This window comes from Amphibalanus amphitrite, unplaced genomic scaffold (genome assembly GCF_019059575.1).
Source record: "Amphibalanus amphitrite isolate SeventyFive unplaced genomic scaffold, NRLGWU_Aamphi_draft 000401F_arrow, whole genome shotgun sequence".
In the NCBI taxonomy this organism is placed as follows: domain Eukaryota; kingdom Metazoa; phylum Arthropoda; class Thecostraca; order Balanomorpha; family Balanidae; genus Amphibalanus; species Amphibalanus amphitrite.
Genome location: NW_024881895.1, coordinates 540,021 through 562,979, shown reverse-complemented (window position 1 = coordinate 562,979; position 22,959 = coordinate 540,021). Strand labels below are relative to the sequence as shown.

General features: G+C 47.3%; 1 protein-coding gene and 1 long non-coding RNA gene across 5 annotated transcripts in view; both read right to left on the bottom strand.

Annotated features, from left to right (window-relative positions):
- Window positions 1-774: 774 nt before the first annotated feature.
- Window positions 775-2,018, bottom strand: LOC122390585. The gene is made up of 3 exons (XR_006258180.1): window positions 1,863-2,018; window positions 1,537-1,681; window positions 775-1,311 (listed from the first exon to the last, which is right to left on the bottom strand). It is a non-coding gene; the product is annotated as an uncharacterized LOC122390585 (long non-coding RNA).
- Window positions 2,019-22,293: 20,275 nt separating this feature from the next.
- LOC122390583 (nardilysin-like) overlaps window positions 22,294-22,959 on the bottom strand; it is a 33,940-nt gene continuing 33,274 nt past the window's right edge. For all 4 annotated transcript variants that reach the window (XM_043383677.1, XM_043383678.1, XM_043383675.1 and 1 more), the window contains exon 19: window positions 22,294-22,909. In XM_043383677.1, the coding sequence (XP_043239612.1) occupies window positions 22,580-22,909 (330 nt within the window). In that variant the 3' untranslated portion in view covers window positions 22,294-22,579. The remainder of the gene's footprint in view (window positions 22,910-22,959) is intronic.

The window sequence follows — 22,959 nt, the reverse complement described above, 5'->3', positions numbered from 1 at the left end:
TTTTCTCGAATAACTTTCGAATTAGTCAAGATAGGAACAAACTAAGGGCATCATCGTGATCCTCTCGTCAATCCGCATCGAATGATATATATGTTGACCTCGAAAGGTCAAGGTCAAAGGTTGACCTCAGGTCACGTGACCTCGAGGTCATCATGTATATCATTCGATGCGTCTTGACGAGCTGAACACAATGAGACCATCCACGCGTCTGTATCTTGTTCCTGTACGGAGTTATTGGCCAAAAACCTTTGGTGACCTTTGATGACGTCACATGACCTCACAGCTGCCCAACAGCAAAACAGACCTCAAGGTAGTGAAGGTTGATCGTATATGAAGTCATGTATGGTATATGGGGCCATTCCGACCCGTTTTAGTGGTAAAAACAGGGAGTTGATTTTTCCCCCATTGACTTATAATGGGGAGGTCGCGAAATTGACCTGACCTTAGGTCACCGATATCAAAATTCCGAGATATACAAATTGTAGCTACTAATGACCTAATAACATCCTGCGACTTTCAAAGGCCTCCGACATCTACTGTAGCTCTGGCACGGTGACAAAGTTGCAAAAAAGTGACTTGAGGCTGGGTCATTCAAAGTGTCCTGGTGACCTGACCTTGAAAGGTAGGAGGTTCAAACTTGCACACCATATGTAAAATTGATAAGGGAATAGTCATACCAAATTTCGCGGCGCTACGCGCCGCGGTTTTTCCGCTATTCGCGAAAAACCTCAGGGGGGGCGGATATCCGCCCCCCCGTCGGTGCGCGGGTTAATTTCAGTGACAGGTTACACGTATTGCATGCACTGGTGAACACATCATGAAAACAGCTGAAATGCTCATTTGAGGGCTCCTGCAGCAAACGTTTTTTTTTTTAACATTTGCACCGGTAGCGCAGAGTGGGGATGTGACTCACAAGTTTATTACACTTTTATTTCATCTAAGTTGAGATACACATGAAACATATATTGCATACATGTTAGGACAACAACCTGCAACGAGGAATACGCAAACAGCATCTTCTATTAACTCAGCAACCCTGGCAAAACACGATATAATCTCACACACTATTGCAAAGACGTTTTACCGAAGAAGGCGCTCATTTTCCGTAATAAAGTCAATTAACTTTCGATTTTCTTGTAGGGATACATATGCTTGGGCAGCGGCATCATCCTCCCCTTCACATAGTGTCTGCAGGCAAGACTGGGACAGCAGAGGGGAAACGCCTTGTTCCGGTTGCCCCAGGCGTGGTGGCAGAAGTAGTTCTCTTGTCTCATCATGTTGTAATCCACATTCTTCGTAACCATTGGGCATCTGTAACAGATAAGAACGTCTCGTGTGAGACATGCATGTGCTGGCACAGAAATATACATGCGCTCGTACAGAACGGCTACCTGATTCTCAGACATTATTTTGGTACTTGAAAAAGGTACACTATAAACTCATTCAGTAAAATGACGTTCAAATAATGCGCCACAAAAACATTGTTGAAGTTTATAAGCATCACGTTTGAAAGAAAGCCAAGGGCAGTTAACTTACGAGTATCGTTCGACGTTGAGAACGCCATTGATGTTGACGCATGTGCTGAGCTTGCATCCCGAGTACTTGGATGACCAGAAGTCTCCCTCGTTGTAGTAATCCCCCGTTTGTGTGTCATGACACTGCGACATGTTGGTCGAGTACGCTGAAAGAGAGCATTTGGATCAGTTGTATTAGCATCATTACCATATTTTTAGTTCTAATGTTTACGCTTAGTAGCCGATACAAACGAATCGGAGAAGGAAAAATCCTTAATTTGCTTACGTGCTGCAGTAGAACAGTCTATCGAGTAAATGTCTAGTGCATCACGAGTTGTTCAAACTTACGTGCAGGCAGCCGAATATACAGTGCCCCTCTTTGCACTCGCTTCAAGTCCATCGGCTCATCGGCCATTGATGACTGAACTGCCACCATGGCAAAGAAAAGGTAGATCAACATTGTTTTTGCTTCACTGCGCGGCTCCGAAAACGACGCTCGAATATGTTGACGGCTGTGAGAGAGCAGCTTTATATACCCGGGTGCCTTTTCTCCACCACCGATGTTGTTTGGGATTTACGTGGATTGGGAGAGGATAATCGTTTGAGCTAAAGTCTGCCGAGATAGGCATTTTTTGGTGGTAAATTGTGTCCAATATCGGCAGCACAATACAAACATCATTACTTGGGGTTGGTGCCGCAGCATTTGCCATTTGGGGAGAAGGTGTACTATCCTACGAAGGCATGGAACTCAACAGAAAACGGGACAGCTATCCCAATCCCCGTGAGCGCCTACGTGTGCCGTGTGGTAAGCCTTCCTCTGTGCAGCCTCTCTCATCACTCTTCTCCTCTGCCCCCGAAAGGGTGACGCGGGATCGCTGTACCCATAGGCGTAGGAACGTTTTCAAAAGTGGGGGGGCCAGGGTCCCAGAGGTCCAAAACCTAACCTACCCCCAAAATCCGATTTCTCCTCGGATTTCGGCCACTTTGCTTTCGCAAACATGCTCAGAGGTAAAAAAAAATCGAGACAAAAAAAAGAAAAAAAATTGGTTGAAATTTCAGGGAGTCTCCCGTCCATAAACTCAAACTGATGGACGCGTTCCCCTGTCCTCCGCAGCCGTTGGCACCCATGCAAATTCCAGAGGCATCCAGCAACTTTTTCATTACGAGCAAGCGTGAAACGTGCAAAGCGAGTCTTTTCAATATACCTATAAAAATCAGCATGAACGGCCCAGCTAGGCTCAGCCAGGCCTATAACGTTTTTAAGAGGTTTTATATCAGCGACCACTGCAACTGGGCTGATTGCCTATCACTTTTCAGAGGCCGGTGTGGGACTTTTAGACGGTCTGGGCCTTCAGAGGCCAGTTTAACCCTCCACGGCCCGGTCCTATAGGTTTTCTACATACGCGCTGGCCGAGGGGGCGGGGGGCGGGTACGACCCCCCTCGCTGTTTCGCCCCAGGTGGAGCTAGCGCGTCGCGGTAAAACGAGCGTGTGCGCCGTTACGAGACGCAGAGATCGATACCCGATTTTATGGTCCTAGGTCAACCGGTGACCTCTGACACCGTTCCGTGCTTCTATCCTCAGGATACTGAAATCCTTCTCCTCCACACCGCCACCCCCCTCCGGGCTGGACAGGCAACTTTATCTCATGCGGGCTGCTCCCTTGGAGCGGCACCGCTGCTCCCGAGGGAGCGCACCCCGTAGCCGAGTGCAGTGAGTGCCTTGGGGCTGGGTGGCCTGTCCTCTGGACGGGCTCAGCCCCGGCGACTCACTAGGGTGCCTGCCCAGTGCCCAGACCAATGTCTCCCCCTATATCCTATCATCCTTCCGGCTCTGAAATGGTCTCATTGGACCGAAAGGGCCTAACCCAACAAAACAAACAAAAACCGGTGACCTCTGAGGTCAGGTCAAGTGCCTCAAGGCACGGTTCCGTTTTTGGTGAATAACTTCGCAAAAAATGGCCGCAGAGCCGCGATTTTGCCAGCATCGTGTTCGCCTCTCTCAGGCGCGTCGAATGATATGCTTTTTGTTTGGGTGAGGTAAACTTAGGGTGTTGACCTCGGGTCACGGTCAGGTCGGCGTCCCCAGGTCACGAAATTGGTCGAAGGAGGTCATGTCGCATATCATTCGATTCGGCAGGTCTTCTTGAGTCCATAGGTGGCTTTCCCGACTCGCTAGCTCAATTTGATCGGTACCTAGTTATTGACGAAAAACTAATAAGACCCTTATAACTTCATAAATGACGTCGCGCAAGGTCAACATTGCAAAAGTGACGCATCGAACCTTGCAAGGAGTGCATGAAATCACGATTCGGTGTGCTTGAGATAGTTGGAGATCGATCGTTCCCGGCGCCAGAAAAAGTTTTCAGTTTATCCCCATTGACTTATACCTAATGGTGAGGTCACGAAAATGACCTGACCTCATATGAACTTTAGGAAAAATCCGAGATATACATTATACAAGTTGAGAGACTCCTATTGGATACTAGGTCCTCCAAGGTTCATTTCCCTGTGAAATCTCCTCTGGCAGTGAGGGCGTTGCGAAGTTGCGACATCTGAAGACCGTGCAGAGGTTCACTTATGACCACATGGGTCAGTGACCTGATCTGACCCGAAAATGCGGTTGGTGTCGAAAGATCCCGTTTGATTCAAAGGTCAGGTATGCCAAGCTTCAGCTCTCTATCGCCGGCGTGTTCGGAGCTATCGCAAAAAAAACCTATGGAGGGGCAGCACCCGCCCCCCCCCCCCAGCCTGCGAGGGTTAAGGCCCTCAGAGACCAGTACAGGGCCTGCAAAGGGCAGGATGAGACCTTAAGATGCCGACTTGGGCCATCAGAGGCTAATGTGGGTCCTTACAGGCCAGTATGGGCCCTCAGAGGTCAGTGTGGGACCCTAAAATGCCGGCATGGGCCGGTGTTGGACCCCAGAGGCCAGCAGAAGACCCTCAAAAACCAAGATGGGCCTCAGAGGCCGGCATCAGGTCTTCAGAATCCCGTGCAAGGCCCTCAGAGACTAATGCGTGTCCTTACAGGTCAGCATGGGCCCTTAGAGGTCAGTGTGGGGCCCTAAAAGACCGGCATGGGCCGGCGTTGGACCCCTTAGGCCAAGGTGGACCCTCAGAGGCCGATGCGGACCCTTAGAGGCCGGCATCGGGTCTTCAGAATTCAGTGCGGGGCCCTCAAAGGCACCTAAAGGCTAGTCTTGGGACCCCAGAGACAGAAATGAGGCCACCAGAGGCCGGTGTGAGGCCCTCAGACGCCGGCTGGGCCCTTGAGGCCGGTTTAGGGGCCCTCAAATGAGGTCAATGTGGGTTCTCAGCGGTCAATGTGGGCGCTTGACCGCCACTGAAGGGCCCTCCGAGATCAATGTAGGACCCTCAAAGACTGGTTTGGGAGCTGTTAATAGCTAGCGTGGGATTCTTGAGTCTCGTGACAATCGAATAAGGGCCAGAGCCCCATACGCCCATGGGGGCCCATTGGTTGTTTGGGGGGGGCCAAATGATATGATGGCCCCCTGATTAGCCTTTGGAGGGGGGAAGGGCATGGCTCTGATCCCCCTCTGCGACCGCCACTGCACTGAAAGTGGAAGGGGGAGGGGCAGAAACAGACATTGCTGGCCCCCAGGCTGTTTGAACCGAGGCTGAGGCACGGTCACCCTGGCCCCCAGCTAGTACGCCTTTGACGAACTATGCCGACCCCTTGCAGATAAGGTCAAGCGTTGGTCGTTTGTATACGCATTCTCCTGCACCGTGCTAGTATTGTCTTAGTATTCTGTATTGCCTATACCTTTTTAGTGCTCGCTGTCCCGCGCCTCGTATTCAACAAAATGTTGTCACCAGGACTCACAGTCTTGTCTCTGATATGGTTTCCTTCATTGAGTGAAGGAAATTGCGGCCAATAACGCTGTAGAAACAAAAAGGAATCCTCATTAAAGGGCAAGCTGAATAGTTGTCAAGTTACCGGGTGGTAGGTTAGGTACAGACAGCAAAAAGTGGGGGGGCCAGTTAACATTGCTGGCCCCCCCACCTCCGAAAGTGGGGGGGCCATGGCCCCCCCGGCCCCCCCTGTTCCTACGCCTATGGCTGTACCTACCAATGTATCTATAAAAAATCGCCGGTTGGCTTATCTAAACTAAATTGGGCGCTGCCATTACCCGCGCATGACTGGGATATTTTCCATAACGCGAGTACTACTGGCCTGGTCGTTAAAATTCAAACGGCGTCTGATAGCCGTGGAAAAACTGTTGATCGAACCCTAATTTCTTTGACCTCAAGGTTACCGATAACGTAACGTCACAAGCCAGGTCATATATAATACTGAACGAGGCCGGTGTAAATAAATTTTCAAGACCGAGGTCCTTACTGGATTTTTGAACGAGGCCGAAGGCCGAGTTCAAAAATCAGTAAGGACTGAGGTCTTGAAAATTTATCACCGGCCGAGTTTGGTATGTATTTTACTGTATGCCAACGATAAAATAATTGTCTAGACCGAAGCTCTTAGCCGTTTTTTGAACGAGGCCATCCCAAAATGTTGACTTGGTAATTCGTTTTTGACCGTGGTCAATTTGCTTACACCAGTTATTACCACACCCCTCTGGCTAATGTATTTGAATAGGCCAGGCATACAGTAAAAATAAAAATTATCGGCATTTTGGCTTGTTCACAATTTAGGCTCTTCCTTCCGGCTAACAAGTCCGATCAGGCTCATGTTTGGCTTACGCACTCCTTGATATACGAGTATGCCTTAGATACGCTAAGGAATAAGGATACCGTAAAACGGGGTGAAGTGAGACATTTTTCACTTTTAAACCTCTGTAATTTCATATCTTTTGTAAGAATTTCTGTGCCTTTGCCTCCAAAGTTGAGTCGTGGTTTATACTAGAGATTTGTACTTACTAAAATAACCAAAAAGCATATTTAACCTATATTTTTCAAATATTCAGTGTCTCGCTTCATCCCACGAGGTGCAGGGTGAAGTGAGACACTGACGTTTTCATTAAAAGTGTTGTTTTAGGCTGAAATGAGACAGGGAGCAACTTTTTAAAAAGATCACACTTTGATATAAATTTGTTATACCTATACAGTTAAATTACCTGACCTTATTTCAAAGTAAATGCACAAAGCTTTTCATCGAAAGTTCTTAAATCTTAAGTTATGGAGAATAACACTGACATATTTCGAGCACTGTGCATCGTCGGTCTTAAAAAGCAAAAATTATCACATGAAAGACACAGAATGCATTCTGTGACTCAGAATGCCTTCTGAGTCTACTGACGCATTCTCACGCTATTCTGATCGTCAATGTGCAGGACGTTAAAAATGTTGTTTGAATTTAAAAAGCAACCGGTAGCTTTCCGAGATCTTAGGGGAGAGTCTGAAGTCTGAACCCCCCCCCCCCCAACCGTTGGCAGGGTCCGGGAATTGCCCAACGGGACGCGCGTTAAGGAAGAACAATTTGATGATTTTTCTAGTTTGGAGGTGAAACTTGACTCAATGACCTATATTCTAGGTGTTTGGTAAAGTTTTACAGCTGCGCAAAGACACTCAAGGTTAAAACATAGCGGAAGCTAAAAGTGGGAAATTTTGTCGCGCCCGGAACTTGCACGGAACTGCCGGCCTTCATACATCACATATAAGCTGGTGCCTTCAAGGGCAGTGCAGCCGAGCGCTGAAACAGTGATATTTTTCCTGTGGATTAGGCTCGACGCCCATGGTGCGATAATTCATTGACCCGTCAGTTGGTCTGTCATTTGGCCAAATCCAGCGTCCTACATGTACCTACTTTCCGACGTTCATGTCGTGCTAGATGATCTGTACGCGGAATAGACGGGCTTTAAAATGTGCATGTTTCTGTTCCACGACATCGTCTACACCGTATCAAGAATGCTTGTATTGGCAAAAACCTTCAGTGTTTCTTAAGTTCTTTTATTATACCCAGTTTTTATCAATGCGTGTTTGAGATCCAGCGTCGAATGCATCATCTTCTCAACCAATGTTATATGTATGTAAGCCTATCGTCTAAAAGGCTGGTTTTGTTTATAGTTATAGGGCTTCACTGTCCTGTGAATAAAATCTGGAGGAATGCAGTAAATACCCGCGACTACTTTTTCGTCTCACTTTGGCGCAGAGCAGATCATCTGAGGTCTTCACATTTTCGAACCCATGGAAATACCCAGCTGGTGTTCAGTCCATTTATAAAGCCTTGCAAGTAACTGTCCCGTAATCTTTCGAATGGCAAAAAAAAAAAAACGATTACTTGTCTGTTGCGTAATCCGTTCACATACATGAACTTCATGCAAATGCGAGGTGCAATGTTGATCTCGATTACAAGAATGACCACCCGTAACATCGAATCTGTGCTCACGACATCGTGAAATACTCTGCTGAATCGGATGCGGGTGGGGCGATTTCCAGCATTCCCAGCCGACCACCTGGCGCGGGTGAAATTCGTGGATAACCGGAACCGAGTCGGCTCTAACCCCGCCGAACGGACACGTGGGGAGGGGAGGGGCGTGCCAGACAGACACGCGCGTGTGAAACCCGAGACGCCCCCCCCCCCCCTGGGCGCCGGACGCCAAGGCCATCAGACGGCATTGCCCCCCAGCCCCTGCGGAGCTGCGGGCCGCACGATTCGACACTAGTGGTGTCAATCGGAACTTAAATCTTCGGAATTCCGATTTTGTCCAATGTCCAATTCGGAATTCATCATCATCATCATCATCATCATCATGAATTCGGTTGGACAATGGCAGCAGGCTTTGGACAACTTTGGACAATCGCTTGCTACACCTCAACATTTTTAAAAAGTAGTCGTGTTTAACATTGATTGGCTATTAAAAAGCTCAGCTTTCGATATGAGTAACACTTTTGAGCTTGTAACGGTACATGAAAAGCAAATTAAATAACAGTGTTGAGTGTAAACTATTGCGTAGGTGTCGGACATCTTTGGACAAATGGCTGGCTTGGACATTTTCGGACGGACAATCGACGTAAGCATTGGACATTGGACGGACTTTGGACATACGTTTTCTGAAATTGACACCACTATTCGACACGCGGCCGACTGCAACAGCCTCGGTGACGTCATTTAAATTCGGTGATGACGCACGTGCGTCAGTGCAAATGATGCAGGAGGCGCCCAGTAGCAGCTCTGAAGGCGGTGGTCGAGGGATTTCCACGGGCTTTTGGGCAGCCGGGCATGAAACTGCAGGCTAGCTACATCTCCTAATGCTGTCTGACACTTCATCTTGTGGGTGAAACGCTCAGTTTCCAAACGTAAGTACCATGAGCTGCAGTAAGCTCGTCGATAAGCTAGTTTTGGTCTCATCCTTATAATGCATTCCAGGTGGTTAAGCACGAAAATATGTACCTATGGAAAAAAACGCTAAAATACAAAGCATACACAAACAACGTTTATGAAATCTAAATCGTACTTATATATCGTTGTCGAAAGTGATAATAAACAATTCTTAAATCTTATAGCACTTAGGTACCCTTTGCAAAAATCATAAAAATGCTGGATCAGGAATCCACAAGATTCAGTGGATGTAGGTATGGATTTTTTACGCTGCATCCCGGTGGGACAGCCCAGGAGACTGGAGAGCCTCAGTCGTGTATCCGGCCATGCGAGTGAAAACCAGGACCGGCCAGACCCGTCGTCCCCTCAGAGAAGGCCAATAGCTGGCTCGGAGAGTGGGTGCCGCTATAGGGGTGCGCTCGCTCACGCAAACGGGCTCCATGGGACGCTATGGCAGGATTTTAAGGGCGAATTCCACAGCTCATCGCGCCATGCAGCCAATACACCCGAGGACTCAGCTCAGTTTAAATGTCTTGAAGGTTTTCATACGACCTTGAAATTAAAAGCAATTGAGACTACCTTGAATGCAGATCTAGGTATACCACTTGGTGGCCAAGGTCGTATCCATTCACGCGAAATGTAAGTAGTACCTATCTAGTACACACTGCATGGGACAGGCCATGAATTCAGTTCGACGTAATTTTAGGAAATGCCTGCCTTATCGGAATAGAGCACGCGGTGCTGCACCTCTTTTATTTAGCCAGCTTGATTCTAAGGTGATGAAACTTCGTCTTCCATACAGCAGTAGCGTTGAGGGTGCGATGTAAGTATTCCCATGTATTCCGATGCCTCCTCACTGACATTAACGATTCACTGTGGCAAATACCTATTCTTGAGTTCAGATCATCCATTTCCAACAGCGATTCCCTTATTTTACCGTCTGAGCTCTCAAAAGTGCAATCTTGTTGAAATTGAATAATTAAACAAAATCATTGATATATTTCGGCTTGCGCCATCTTCAGAATGTACAGAAACAATTGTCGACACAAACAAACAAAATTCGATTCCATCAATCAATAAATCGTGCAGCGCTTCAATCAGCTCCTTGATGAGAGAATAATTTCATATATACATGGCTCTCGAAATAACGATGCGCCGTCCATGATATCTATGATACATGTACAATATACAACACACAAGATCAATATACAATATACAAAATAACAACATAGAATCTGCATGAATCATCACATTGTTTGGCGCAGCCTAAATCAACGGCACAATCAGACAGTAGTTGTCACAATCAATTTGTGGATATGTACAATATAGTTATGTGGGGGTGTACGATGGACGCTGCAGAAGTGGCCAGGATGAAGTTTGGGTGTTCAAACATGGTTTTTGGTTCCTTATTTCCACTGATTCGGATATTTTTAAATCAGCGACGTCTTTACACACTCTTTCAATGGAGATTTTGAATGACGATGATGTGATTGTACATGATGGGTGTCTTTGGGTAACGTGTCTTTGGTGTCTTTGGATCCCCAAGAGGGGTGTTTTTTGCCTTGTTCTTAGCGTCACGAAAGTGTTCATTGAATCTGTCACGGATGCGCCTTTTTGTTTCGCCAATGTAAATAGTACTTTCATTGTCACAAAGATTACATGTAATTTTGTAGACGGCATTTTTGATGTGACAGCGGCCTGGGAGCCCTGCTTCGCATGTGGCACAGCGTTTGGCACCAGCAGGGCACGGGGGGCTTTCCAGCGCTGACCTCACGATGTGTTTGGCCACCGTTTTCCCACTGGTCCACGCGATACGTGCCTGGTCCACGCGATACGTGCCACTGCACAGTGTGGCCGAACACCAGTTTAGCGCGAATTTAATCCCAGCGCCGCTCGGATCCACTGGAAATGGTTCTCTGGTTCCAAAACTGACACTTACCCCTCGCCGGACTTATTGGTTTTCAAAATACGCGCCGGCCGAAGGGGGGAGGGGGGTTGGTACGACCCCAGTCGCTGTTTCGCCCCTGATGGTGCTAGAGCCCCGCGGAAAAAACGAGCGTGTGCGCCGTTACGAGACGCAGCGACTGGTATCCGATTTTAAGGTCTCAGGCCAGCCTGTGACCTCTGAGGTCAGGTCAAGTGAACTAGGCGCGGATTCATTTTTTATTAATAACTTCGCGAAAAAATGCCGCAGAGCCGCAATTTTGGTATCATCATGTTCGCCTCACTCAGGCGCGTCGAATGGTATACTTTTGTTCGGCTGAAGTTAACTTAAGGTGTTGACCGTGGGTCAAGGTCAGGTCAGAGTCCTCCAGATCACGAAGTTGGTTGAAGGAGGTCATGTTGCATATCATTCGATTCGGCAAGTCTTCCTGAGTCCATTGGTGGCTTTCTCGACTCGCTAGCTCAATTTAATCGGGAGTTATTGACGAAAAACTCTTATTACCCTAGTGACGTCATAAATGACGTCACGTAAGACCAACAATGCATAAGTGAAGCATCGGACCTTGCAAGGAGTGCATGAAATCACGATTTCGTGTGCTTGAGATAGTTTATTAGGCTGGAGCCTGTCCGGCCGCGCCGCCCCCGACCTTGGTCAGGTCACATAGGGCGGCCGACTAGACATGTTCAAAGCTGAGTTGACGGCAAATAGGCAAAAACTGGCAACTGAAACTTGCTCGCTTATGTTCAGAAAGGTGCGGAGAGTTCAGCCATGCCCTATTCGTCATATCCATTTTTATCCATTTTGACATTTTTCAACTTCTTTATTAAATACTATCGTGAGAACGATACACATGCAGGGCTCTTGTTCTAACTCATTAAACTCAAAAACCCTTCATTGAAAAGCTACCATGATAGCAGAAACAGCTTCATCATGAATTGTGCTATCCGGTGATATGCTATTTTCTCATATATCTTCTCGAAACTTCCGTAAAATTTACGTTGAAAACTGGACATATTTATCAGTACCATAGCCCGATTTTAGGAACCGGAGCGTGGGTCTACTTTCGGCAGGGATATAAGTCCTCAAATGGTAAAGTGGCTTAAAAATAAGGTTCTATCCGATAACTTCAGACAATTTCCTACCCACTGATAGGTATAAATAACAGTTTATCGAAAGTCGGGTTTTTGATTAAATTCGCGCTAATCTGGTATTCGGCAAGACCGTGCACTGGTCCACGCGATCGCGTGGACCAGTGGGAAAACGGTGGCCAAACACATCGTGAGGTCAGCGCTGGAAAGCCCCCCGTGCCCTGCTGGTGCCAAACGCTGTGCCACATGCGAAGCAGGGCTCCCAGGCCGCTGTCACATCAAAAATGCCGTCTACAAAATTACATGTAATCTTTGTGACAATGAAAGTACTATTTACATTGGCGAAACAAAAAGGCGCATCCGTGACAGATTCAATGAACACTTTCGTGACGCTAAGAACAAGGCAAAAAACACCCCTCTTGGGGATCACGTTACCCAAAGACACCCATCATGTACAATCACATCATCGTCATTCAAAATCTCCATTGAAAGAGTGTGTAAAGACGTCGCTGATTTAAAAATATCCGAATCAGTGGAAATAAGGAACCAAAAACCATGTTTGAACACCCAAACTTCATCCTGGCCACTTCTGCAGCGTCCATCGTACACCCCCACATAACTATATTGTACATATCCACAAATTGATTGTGACAACTACTGTCTGATTGTGCCGTTGATTTAGGCTGCGCCAAACAATGTGATGATTCATGCAGATTCTATGTTGTTATTTTGTATATTGTATATTGATCTTGTGTGTTGTATATTGTACATGTATCATAGATATCATGGACGGCGCATCGTTATTTCGAGAGCCATGTATATATGAAATTATTCTCTCATCAAGGAGCTGATTGAAGCGCTGCACGATTTATTGATTGATGGAATCGAATTTTGTTTGTTTGTGTCGACAATTGTTTCTGTACATTCTGAAGATGGCGCAAGCCGAAATATATCAATGATTTTGTTTAATTATTCAATTTCAACAAAAAAGTGCAAAGAATGAGCATAAGGTTATTTATACATACTTTTCTACTTATGATGATGCTCAAAGATGCCATTGCTCGCCTACAACAAAAAGTGCAATCCTCAAGATAGAGACGTCTTTTCTGCAAAAAACGGAAATGATTACATCTGCTCTTCAAGAGAAATGATGACTGCAGAGGTAAGTCATGCAGATGACTCTCTGCGCGTCGTGAGATGAACGAGCGACGCACATACAGGTGCTGATAATCCCTACCGATGACCGACCCTCCCCTAATGGTCAGTTACTGACGTGCACTATGCAAGTCTGGGAGTGTACCTCTGCAGTCTGCAAGCCACATACCTATATGAATCATGACACTTACGCAATGCTGAATGCAGGGCTTGTCGGATATCAATTTCCGTACGCTCTTGGATAGGGTCTCAGCAGTCAGCATTGTATACCCTTTTATAGTCTGTTGTGAACAAAATGCATCGAATAAAGGCAAAGGTATGGAATAATAATGGAAGGAAAGAAAAGGAAAGATAATGGAATGCAGCTAACTTCGATACCTACAATTATGAAGTGCGCCTTGTGCCATAGGCAAAGAAGGCGTTATCTATTATAGTGGCAGTGCATTAGGTGTGCTTTTTTGGTACCGGCTGGTATGCAGTTCACACTGCACATGCTAATAAAATCCCGCAGTGCAGTGCAGCATGCATTATACAAAACAAATAATTTACTGTCACCCGTACAAAAAACCACAAATGAAATTGTCGTGAATCTTGTGCATACCTGAATAGTGATATCTACGTGCATCATTACTTCAATTTCTTAGACTCGCTAGGCAAAGCAGGTACAGATTAAAAACACTAAGAACGATTCGGTGTCAATCTTCTCAAAATCCCAAAATACGCGATCTGTTCATCTACGTTTTCGGGAAAGCGTGCTGATCTGAAACAGTTTTTCTCGCTCTGCAGCACGTCTAAAAAGGTGCAGACTAACGGGGGCCAACATGACAGAAGAAGCTTTTTTAGAAGTAAAGTGGCAGCCCTGTCGTCAATCTGGCATCCCGATCGCGGGCAAAACCCACCCCAAGTTCCCCACTATGTGAGCCGTGATTTGGATGGCCGCATTTTTATCTGGCGCTGCTGCTCTGTCCGGCGCTATCCAGTCACCCGAACCGAGATATCGCCGCTGTGTGCCCAACACGTGTCTCTGGAGGGGGGGGAGGGGGTCAGCCACCCACACCAGGTGCGCCCCCCCCCTCCCGAGCGGTACCAGGCCGCTCCAAGTCCCCAGGGGGGAGGGGGGGGGGGTCATCCCAAGGGAGGTATCTATTCCCGGAGCTGTGCCCACGGACGATGTAGACTTTCAGAAATCCCGCGAAAACAGTCTACACTAATACGCATCACTGTCCAATAGCGACATTTAAATGCGCACCGGTTCACTGCAGTGTGAAATACGATTGCAGTTTGCACCTAGGTACCATACTGATGTGTACTGCCTTCTTAACGCTCATATAACGTCCCATTTGTTCGCTCACGGTGTTTTCGGCTGAAGTTTTACATTTGCACTAGGATGGGATGGGTAAATAGTGGGATTGTGCGTTTCGCTGGCCTGCAATACCTAGTGTTGCTGACACCTGCAATGGTGTCAACTGATTGACGGGCACGGGGCACACTGTGTATAGACATTTACGATAGATTATGGATACGAATCTGCTAAACTTTTTAATTTGAGTAGAATGGTACGAATATATAGGTATGTCAGACAACGTCACCGAGCATAACGTGTTGTGTGCTAGCGTAACTATGGCATAGAATCGGATGAGGTCGAGGATGTTTAGGTATTGTTTTTTTCTGTCTACAGAAGGTATGTAACAGCTAAACCTCCTAGCCCAACTTAACAATTTAGAACATATATTACCACTAAACTATTTGAGGTATCTAGTCCTAGATATAGCTAACTTTTATTCATCATGTAGCACTATGCTGTTAGGATTAACACGGCTAAACTGTTCATGGCAAGTTTTCTGATAAAATCAAAGCAACGTTTGTCACGTACCTAACCGACAACAAAAGCCACACTTCGGTATATCTAAGGGTCCATCACGGAAATTCCTTAAACCTGCTCACATATGCCGGTTTTTCCAGTGTGCAATACATATAATGATCTTTTATTACACCATTTTCGCATAACATCAGCACTTAGCAACGTGTTTACACAGCTGTATAATCATTGAGAGCCTAACTCTGTGCAAAGGCCAGCCGACTGGAGACTATGTTCCAGTTAAAGCTGCTGGAAATGTCGGTACACGGTGGGTGGTAAGAGGACAGCGCCGCAGCTGCGACCGACCAATTACGCTGATACTTCCAAGCACTTTGGCCGCTTGTTTGCGGTGACCAAATTGACACAAATCCGCCGGTACAATGCGTGGGGCCGAGCCGATCCGCGGCCGCCCAAATCATTCCGCGGACCCCACTCGGCGCAAACAACTTCAGTCGCTGCGCTAAGCCGACAGAGCAGGCTTCTTTTCGGTCAACTGAACGTGTTTAGTGGCGAGCTTTTAGAGGAATTAACCGCAGTTTTGGACGTCGGAGCCCAGATGAGACGGTATGAAATCCTGGGAATGTGGCTGAAGACATCCACTTCACTCCGACCAGCTCTGTCCGAGCTGGTAAAGTATAGGTGCGTATGTCAGAAAACAAACGCTTATTTCTAAATCTGATCTGCTACCTTATATAACATCGCTAATGACGATTGAAGATATTTTTCATTGTAAGTGGCAAGTGCGCTTAGCTGGAACTTTTACGAGTATATTATGTTCAAAATGTTCCTTATGAACAAATGAATGATGAACCTTAGGTACATAGCATTACATATTTTGGCCGTCCAATGCTAAACGCACATTGTTGATGATGTTCAGTAATCGAGACGCCTACCGTCGTGTCCCGTACTGAAGCGGCACGAGAGCTATGGAGAGAATACGCCAACATGTTTCATGGCGAAATACGATATTAGACGTCTTCACGACGGCTATCTGGTGCACATTAGGTGTAGATTTGCAGGCTACAGATTCGGTCAAATTAGGTTCATTTGTGTTTCTTAGAAGTTATTAGCTTGGGCTGCGCAGTTGCTAACCTATATGGCTTTTCAAATTATCCGACATTATTATATATTAACACATGGTTTCCCGTGTGTAAATGGTTTTACCGCACGACGTGGATGGATTGGAGCACGAGTGTGTTAATGCACGAGTGAAACGAGTGCATTAACGCACGAGTGCTCCATTCCATCCACGAGTGCGTTAAAACCATTTATGCAAGGAAACCATGTGTTAAACTAATTAATACATGCTTAACGGTGTGAATTTAAATCAAAATTAAACCTAGCCCATGCCACTAAAAGGGCCTTTTATGGGAATTCTAAGAATAAAGTCAATGACTCTTCCGAAAAACTTCAGTCGAGAAAGTCATCACTGCACGCGCGTGCACCAATTTAAATTGGTGCACGGCTACCTTCGAATTAACGCACGGTTAATCTCCAGTGAACGCACCGTAAAGTATGTATTAATTTCCATTAAAACGCTGAAATAAATTCGTGATATGAACATATTTGTTGTAAAAGAGATTTGGTGCAGGTTTGGTCAAGTTTGGTGCATTCGCCAGACAACTCGTCCTGAAAACGGCTTAGGTATCAGTAAAATATGTGCTGCACTTTGTCCAAATTTCTCAAGCGCTATATAGGGGACACCCTGACCTTACTCAGGGTGTCCCAAAAGTAAGGTCATGATTTAAAACTTAAATATCTCGAGAAGTAAGAGTTCGAATCACTTCCAATTTTAGCACGTGCAAGGTACATCCATAAAATTATTTTCTTGCATGCTTAAACCATTTTTGATCATAGCTACACCGAGCAGTAGGCAAGGGCGGATCTAGGGGGTCGTTTTGGGGGGGGTCACCAGTCGGCCGACATACCAGGTCTGGTGAATGAATTCTGACGACCGGGGGGGGGGGGGGGTAGGGAGCGAGTATGTCGAGATCAAAAAATGACATTTGATCTTCGTCGTTTATAAGATGAAGTTTTATCGTAAGTCACTCGGCTCAGTAGTTTTAGTTAGTGAAACCCACCTATATAGGAGCGTCGCCACGGATTTTTTACTGGGGGGGGGGGGGGAGGCGGGTCGACCGACTTAAAAACCCAGAAGTAGATATAGTTACCTCACTTTTAGCCTAATGCATTAGTAAATAGTAGCATACAGTCACGATCTCTCTTATTGACCTGTGTATGAATCGGCGGCGCGAAGCGCCGCAAAAATTTGCAAAAAAAAGTTGTCAAAACACAGCTCTAAAACACAAATATTACAACCTTTTTAGCATGCTAGTACAAGCCGGAGTTCCTTCACAGTACACATATGAATTCCGATTCAATTTGACACGGTTGGTGTTATTACAGTCACTGTTATTTCTCTCTTATTGATTGGTGTATAAATCGGCGGCGCGAAGCGCCGAGAAAATTTGCAAAAGAATGTGTCGAAACACAGCTCCAAAACACAAATTTTACCACCCTTTTAGCATTGCAGTACAAGCCGGAGTTCCTTTACAGCACACATATGAATTCTGATTCAATTTGACACGGTTGGTTTATGTAATTACAGTCAAGATTTCGTATTGACCTGTACGTATGTACATAAATCGGCGGCGCGAAGCGCCGCGAAAAATTTGCAAAAACATTTGTCAAAACACAGAGGGGGCCTCCTCTCTACAGAGGACCACCGATCTCTACTGCGGGCCTCCTCTTTTCACAGGGCCTCTTAACTACAGAAGCTACAGGGCCTCCTCTCTACAGAGGGCTTCCTCTCTACTGAGGGTCTCTCCCTTTAAGAGGGCCTCCTTTACAGAGGGCCTCCTCTCTTCAAAGAGCCAGAGGACCTCATCTCTGCAAAGGGCCTCCTCTCTTCAGAGGGCCTCTTCTCTACAGAGGGCCTCCTTTCTTCAGAGGGCCTCTTCTCTACAGCGGGTCTCCACTCTTCAGAGGGCCTTCTGCATTCAGGCGGTCTCCTTTCCACAGAGGGCCTCCTCTCTACACAGGGCCTCCTCTCTACATAGAGCCTTCTCTCTACAGCAGGTCTCCTCTCTACAGAGGGCCTCCTCTTTAAAGGGGTCTCCTCTCTACAGGGGGCCTCCTCTCTACTGAGGGCCTCCTTTCTACAGAGGACCTCCTCTACAGAGGGCCTCCTACCTACTGAGGAGTCAGAGGGGCCCTAGCGGTCAGACACAGACACTAGCGGTTATTCACTGGAGGCCCCAGGAAGTAAGAAGGGCCCTAGCTGTCAGGCTGGTCAGAGGGCCCTGAATGTCCTGACGTGATTTTTGGGATTCCCGTGAATTTCTTTCGCCTCAGACGTGATTTTGACCTGCCAGGGCCCAGGGGCACTAAAAATAAAACAAACAAAATAAAAAATGAAAATAGGACATCACCAAAATTAAGTGACCGAAATCCGTTGAGTTTTTAATTTTGCGTATAGGTAGGGGCACCACGAATTAAATTCATGACCATCCCCTTGGAGTTTTCCTGGATCATCCCCTGGTGCTCGCACGGTTGAGACAAAAACGAGTAAGATTCTGGTCTTCAATACGCCTTTTCACGCAACACGATCCAGAAAAACAAAGGTATTAGCTCAGAAGTGTTTGACAGGTGATTTTGAGCATGCAAGACGGCGTCTATAGCGCATTTAGGTCTTCGGCTTTTGGGGGGGGTCAAATGACCCTCTCAGACCTTTTGGGGGGGGTCATGACCCCGTGGACCCCCCCCAGGATCCGCCAGTGGCAGTAGGCATAAAACTGAGAAGGTCGAAATTCAACTCTTAGAGAGGGTCCGTCATTAAAACAAAGGGTAAATACCGCCCAGTTTTCGGCCCTAAGCAGACCCTATCAACTCGCCCTATCTCTGAACTCATGCATAGTTTCGCCTCAACCGGTAAAACGTCAGAAAAAAGGTATAATATACGCACAGGGCATGTATACATTACTTAGCCACCTGTGCTTCGAGGTCCTGAGGACGACAGCGGGAATCGGGTGAAAATAAATCAAGAGAGGTGGCCGAGAGTCCTCCCAGTGGTTCTTCCGCTCGTCGCAACGCAGCTGTGCCGACACCATCAACCAGCAGTGGTTTCAGCAGGATGGAGACTATGCTTGCACCGTCCTGAAGATCATGCATTGTCTCCGAGAGTGGATGTGAGATCGCGTAATTTTCAGTCAGGGCAACGCCATTGAATGGCCTCCGCGGTCACCTGACGTTACACCTTCATATTTTTATTCTCTGGGTACACAACGGAAAGGTTGTCTTTTAGGACAACCCAACGAGCCGGGAAGAACTACAGGATGATCCCTCCGAGCAAACATAAGCGGCATCTCACCAGAGAATCGCTCCAGAATGGCGAAGGAAGTAAAACGCAGTCTATTCGTGCACGCGGCCCGAAATGGTAGCCATGTAGAAAAGCAGCAAATGTGGGGCTACGAGCCAATGTATTGACTCATATGTATATCAGAATAAAATTTTATAAAATGCTCTTTCATATGATGTCCTATTTACTTCTATCCATCGCGTATTTTTGGCGGTGTGGCCAAAACAAATGATGACCTTACTTTTGGGACACCCTGTACAGGAACGTACTTATTTCAAGTCCGTTTCTTATAGATGAACTTGGACGAGTTTCTAAATTCGTAGCTGTACGACCCTCAAGGTAATTTATAATTTGGATAAGCCCCCACTTATCACTCCAGAGAAACCTGTCAAACATGTTCGGACCGTAATGTTGAGAAGTTGCGTGCTGAGAGCGTTACACATGGCACCGTTATCATTGTGGCATCTGGAAAACACGGATACCTAACAGGATACATAAGTACATAAGTGGCCCGTTTCGATGAAAATTCCCCATGAAACCGTATTACCTACACATACAGTCTGCAATGATCTTCACCGTTGTCAGGCAGCGTGCGTAACATGCGACTATAAAAAGCCGGATGAGCGGGTGCAAATGACGCACATTATACGCTGGGTCACGTCGAGCAAACGTGCGTTACCAGCGGAGACTTCGTGATAATAATGCAATTCAGAGTTGAGTGGTCCCAGAATATCCCAGTGCGCCGCGTCCAAGCCACCAAAAATATGTGCGAGTGCGTTGCATTTAGGTTATAACAGGGGCTCTTTGGATATGAGGTTGATTTTTAGACGCGCAAGCATAAACAAGAAACGTTGGATTAATGGCGAGCACAGCTTAATCGTTACATGCACGTATCTATTGTGTGGCGTAAATAACTACTGATATATTCTATAGAATATATCAATAGTTATTTAGGCCTACCCAAATTCGTTTTGTATATGCGGCGGGCCGGTGCTCGGCACCAACAGCGCCGGGCCAGGGAGTAGGTAGTGTTTGAACAACCCTCCTCCCCATCTAGCTCCGCTCCTGGGCCTCGTAGCGACACGCGGTAAGCGGCATTCGAAAGAGCGTTAAAAAGCATGACGAAAGTACTGCAGTTATTTTTAGGTCAGGTCAAAGGTCACGTCGGTGCAGGTCATCAAAAGTCAAATATCGTCTATATGACGACAATATTCGACAAATTGGCGCATATAAGTCGGGAATAAATAGAGCAACACGGCAGCGGAAAAGAGCATTCGATTAGCTCTGACGTTCTTAATCTGTAAATTGTCGTCAAATTTGGGCTAAGATCAACGGTTTAGCCTCCAGAGGGCAAAAACTCTTTTTACTAAAAAACTCTTTAAACTAGCCGCTTTTATGAAAAATGTTTTTCTTAAAAAAAAACTTTTGATTCCTGAGTCAAAAGTTTGACTTTTGACTTTCCTGCAGGAAAGCTACGGCATTGCTTTTGCTGGCATCGTGTTCCTCCCATCGAGACGCGTCGAATCTATAATCGGACGAAGTCACTCTATAATTGGACATCTAACGTTAGGTATTGTGACGTCAATTCAAATGAGCTTGACAACACATTTTGACAAAACTACCGCTACCTATTCAAGAATATTTTTGCTAAGTTTCGCTTCTCTGTTTCTCCGCATTGCGACGATATCATCAGAGAAGTGTAGAGGGAACAAGTTGCCCCAGGGTTTCCCAATTTTAGCTCTCTATAGCCGGCGCGTTCAGAGCCATTGCGAAAAACCGTCAGGCGTCGGTGGCGGGCGGCGGCACAAACCCTCCTCGGCCGGGCCGGAGAAGTAAAAATTAAAAGCTTGAATTTTTATTTCATTTACCGATAACGGGGCAGCTTTGAGTGCATATTATGCACAAAACCAGCAATTTCAAATGAAGCTTTCCTTTTTGGGTTCACAGGATGACCGGACCGATCCACAAATCTGTTGAGTGTAGACCCTCCACTTTTTTGGCAACTTTGTGCGGGATTCCCTCATTCGAACCCGGGCCAAATGTCCTCTGCTAGCAGTGGGCGACGCTCCCGGCCGGTCCGCTCAGCCCATCACCTCCCTAGCGGACCGTGTCAGAGCAAGGTCGGTCGGTGTCCGCGGCCCATTCCTGGCCGGATCGGAGGCGAGGCGGCGGCCTCTGATGTGGCCGGCGTCACAAACAGTTCCCCTCCCCCAGAGATCTGCAGCGGGTGAGCGGTGGCGGGTCGCCGGCCGACTGCCGAGAGACTCGTCAAACCGACATGAGGAATACTGGCGTGTCAGCTACCGGACCGACACAACTGTGCCAGATATTGGACCGAGACTCAGCAATACAGCCGTGTCAGATACCGGACCGACACAGGAACAGGCCGTGTCAGATACTGGACCGAAACAGAAACACGGCCGTGTCAGACAGAGCAACACGGCGCCAATGGCAAGGCGGCCGGGTGACGTAATGGCGAACTGACCTAACGTTCCTACGTGGAAAGCAAGAAACACTATCAGTGGCGAATACAGATACAGGTTGATACCTTCTGAAAGTGCGTCCTTGATATTTCTGCACACAGAGCATTGCGAAGTCGAAACATTTGCCAGCCGCGATATGAGTATTGGAGTATCAACCTGGTGTAAAAAAAAAAAAAACACCGGTCGATGGCCAGAACTTTTACGGAAGTACCTACATACTCTAAGACCCCAAACGCGTACCGACCCGTACCCCGGCCCAGTTGCAGTGGCCAGTGGGCGAGTACGGAGCACTGTACTGAGTGATGTCCTACTGAGCCACGGTACGCTTGGGAATTTAGTAGCGCCGCCACTGTGTAGGTACAGCAAACTTAGTGCTGCAGATGACGCCACTAGGGAGGTGTCCAGCTGACCGTATCAACCAGCAAACAGGACTCTTATCCATCGACACACACAATCTCCATTGTCTGCCCATCCGTAGAGGAAAAGTTATGCCAAGGAAAATGCAATTTTACGAATCTTCAGCAACGCATATAGCTTTCCCTTTTCTTCGCCAGTCGTCAGGCTCCACTCCGAACCAGACACTTGAAGGAAGACGCAATGTACCGTGAATACAGTTGTATTACATAAAACAAAGATCACAAGCCAGGTGCCTCTAAGTCAGACAGTCGGCACTCGATAGCAACACGGTTCGCCTATTTTCCACATTTTGACACAGCTCCTCGACTTCCACAATAACCTGTCACAGCAGAGTAGCGCCCTGTAAAAGTAGAAAGTCGATCGACTGGAAACTTTGTATTGGTATGACAGCAGCATCGACACGTAATGATAACACCACTGTGGCACTGTTTTCAGTTAAACCATTGGTCCTAGTGTGGTCCGGCGCAGCCTCATTCTACGATCCTGGTCACGGGGAAGAGGTAGAGCTCCGTTTTGAACTTCTCCACCGAGTCCAGGTAGCGCCGTTCGTGCGATGCCGCCTCTCCCAGGAGCAGCGGCAGTGCGTGCGCCGACTGGGCGCCCCCCTCGGCGGCTGCGCTCCCGCTGCTGGCAGAGTCGCCGGCACACTCTGCGGGCGGGGTGACCGGGGTGCCAACCGGCGGCAGGTCGGCCGCCGCGCTCCCCACCACCTGGACGGCCAGCGCGCGCCGCTGACACGTCACCGCCTCCTTGAACACGTCGCGCACCTCCTTCAGCGTGATCGACTGCAGCAGCTCCGACTGCGCGGCGGGGGGAGGAGGGAGGTCAAAACAGAGCGCACAGCACCGGC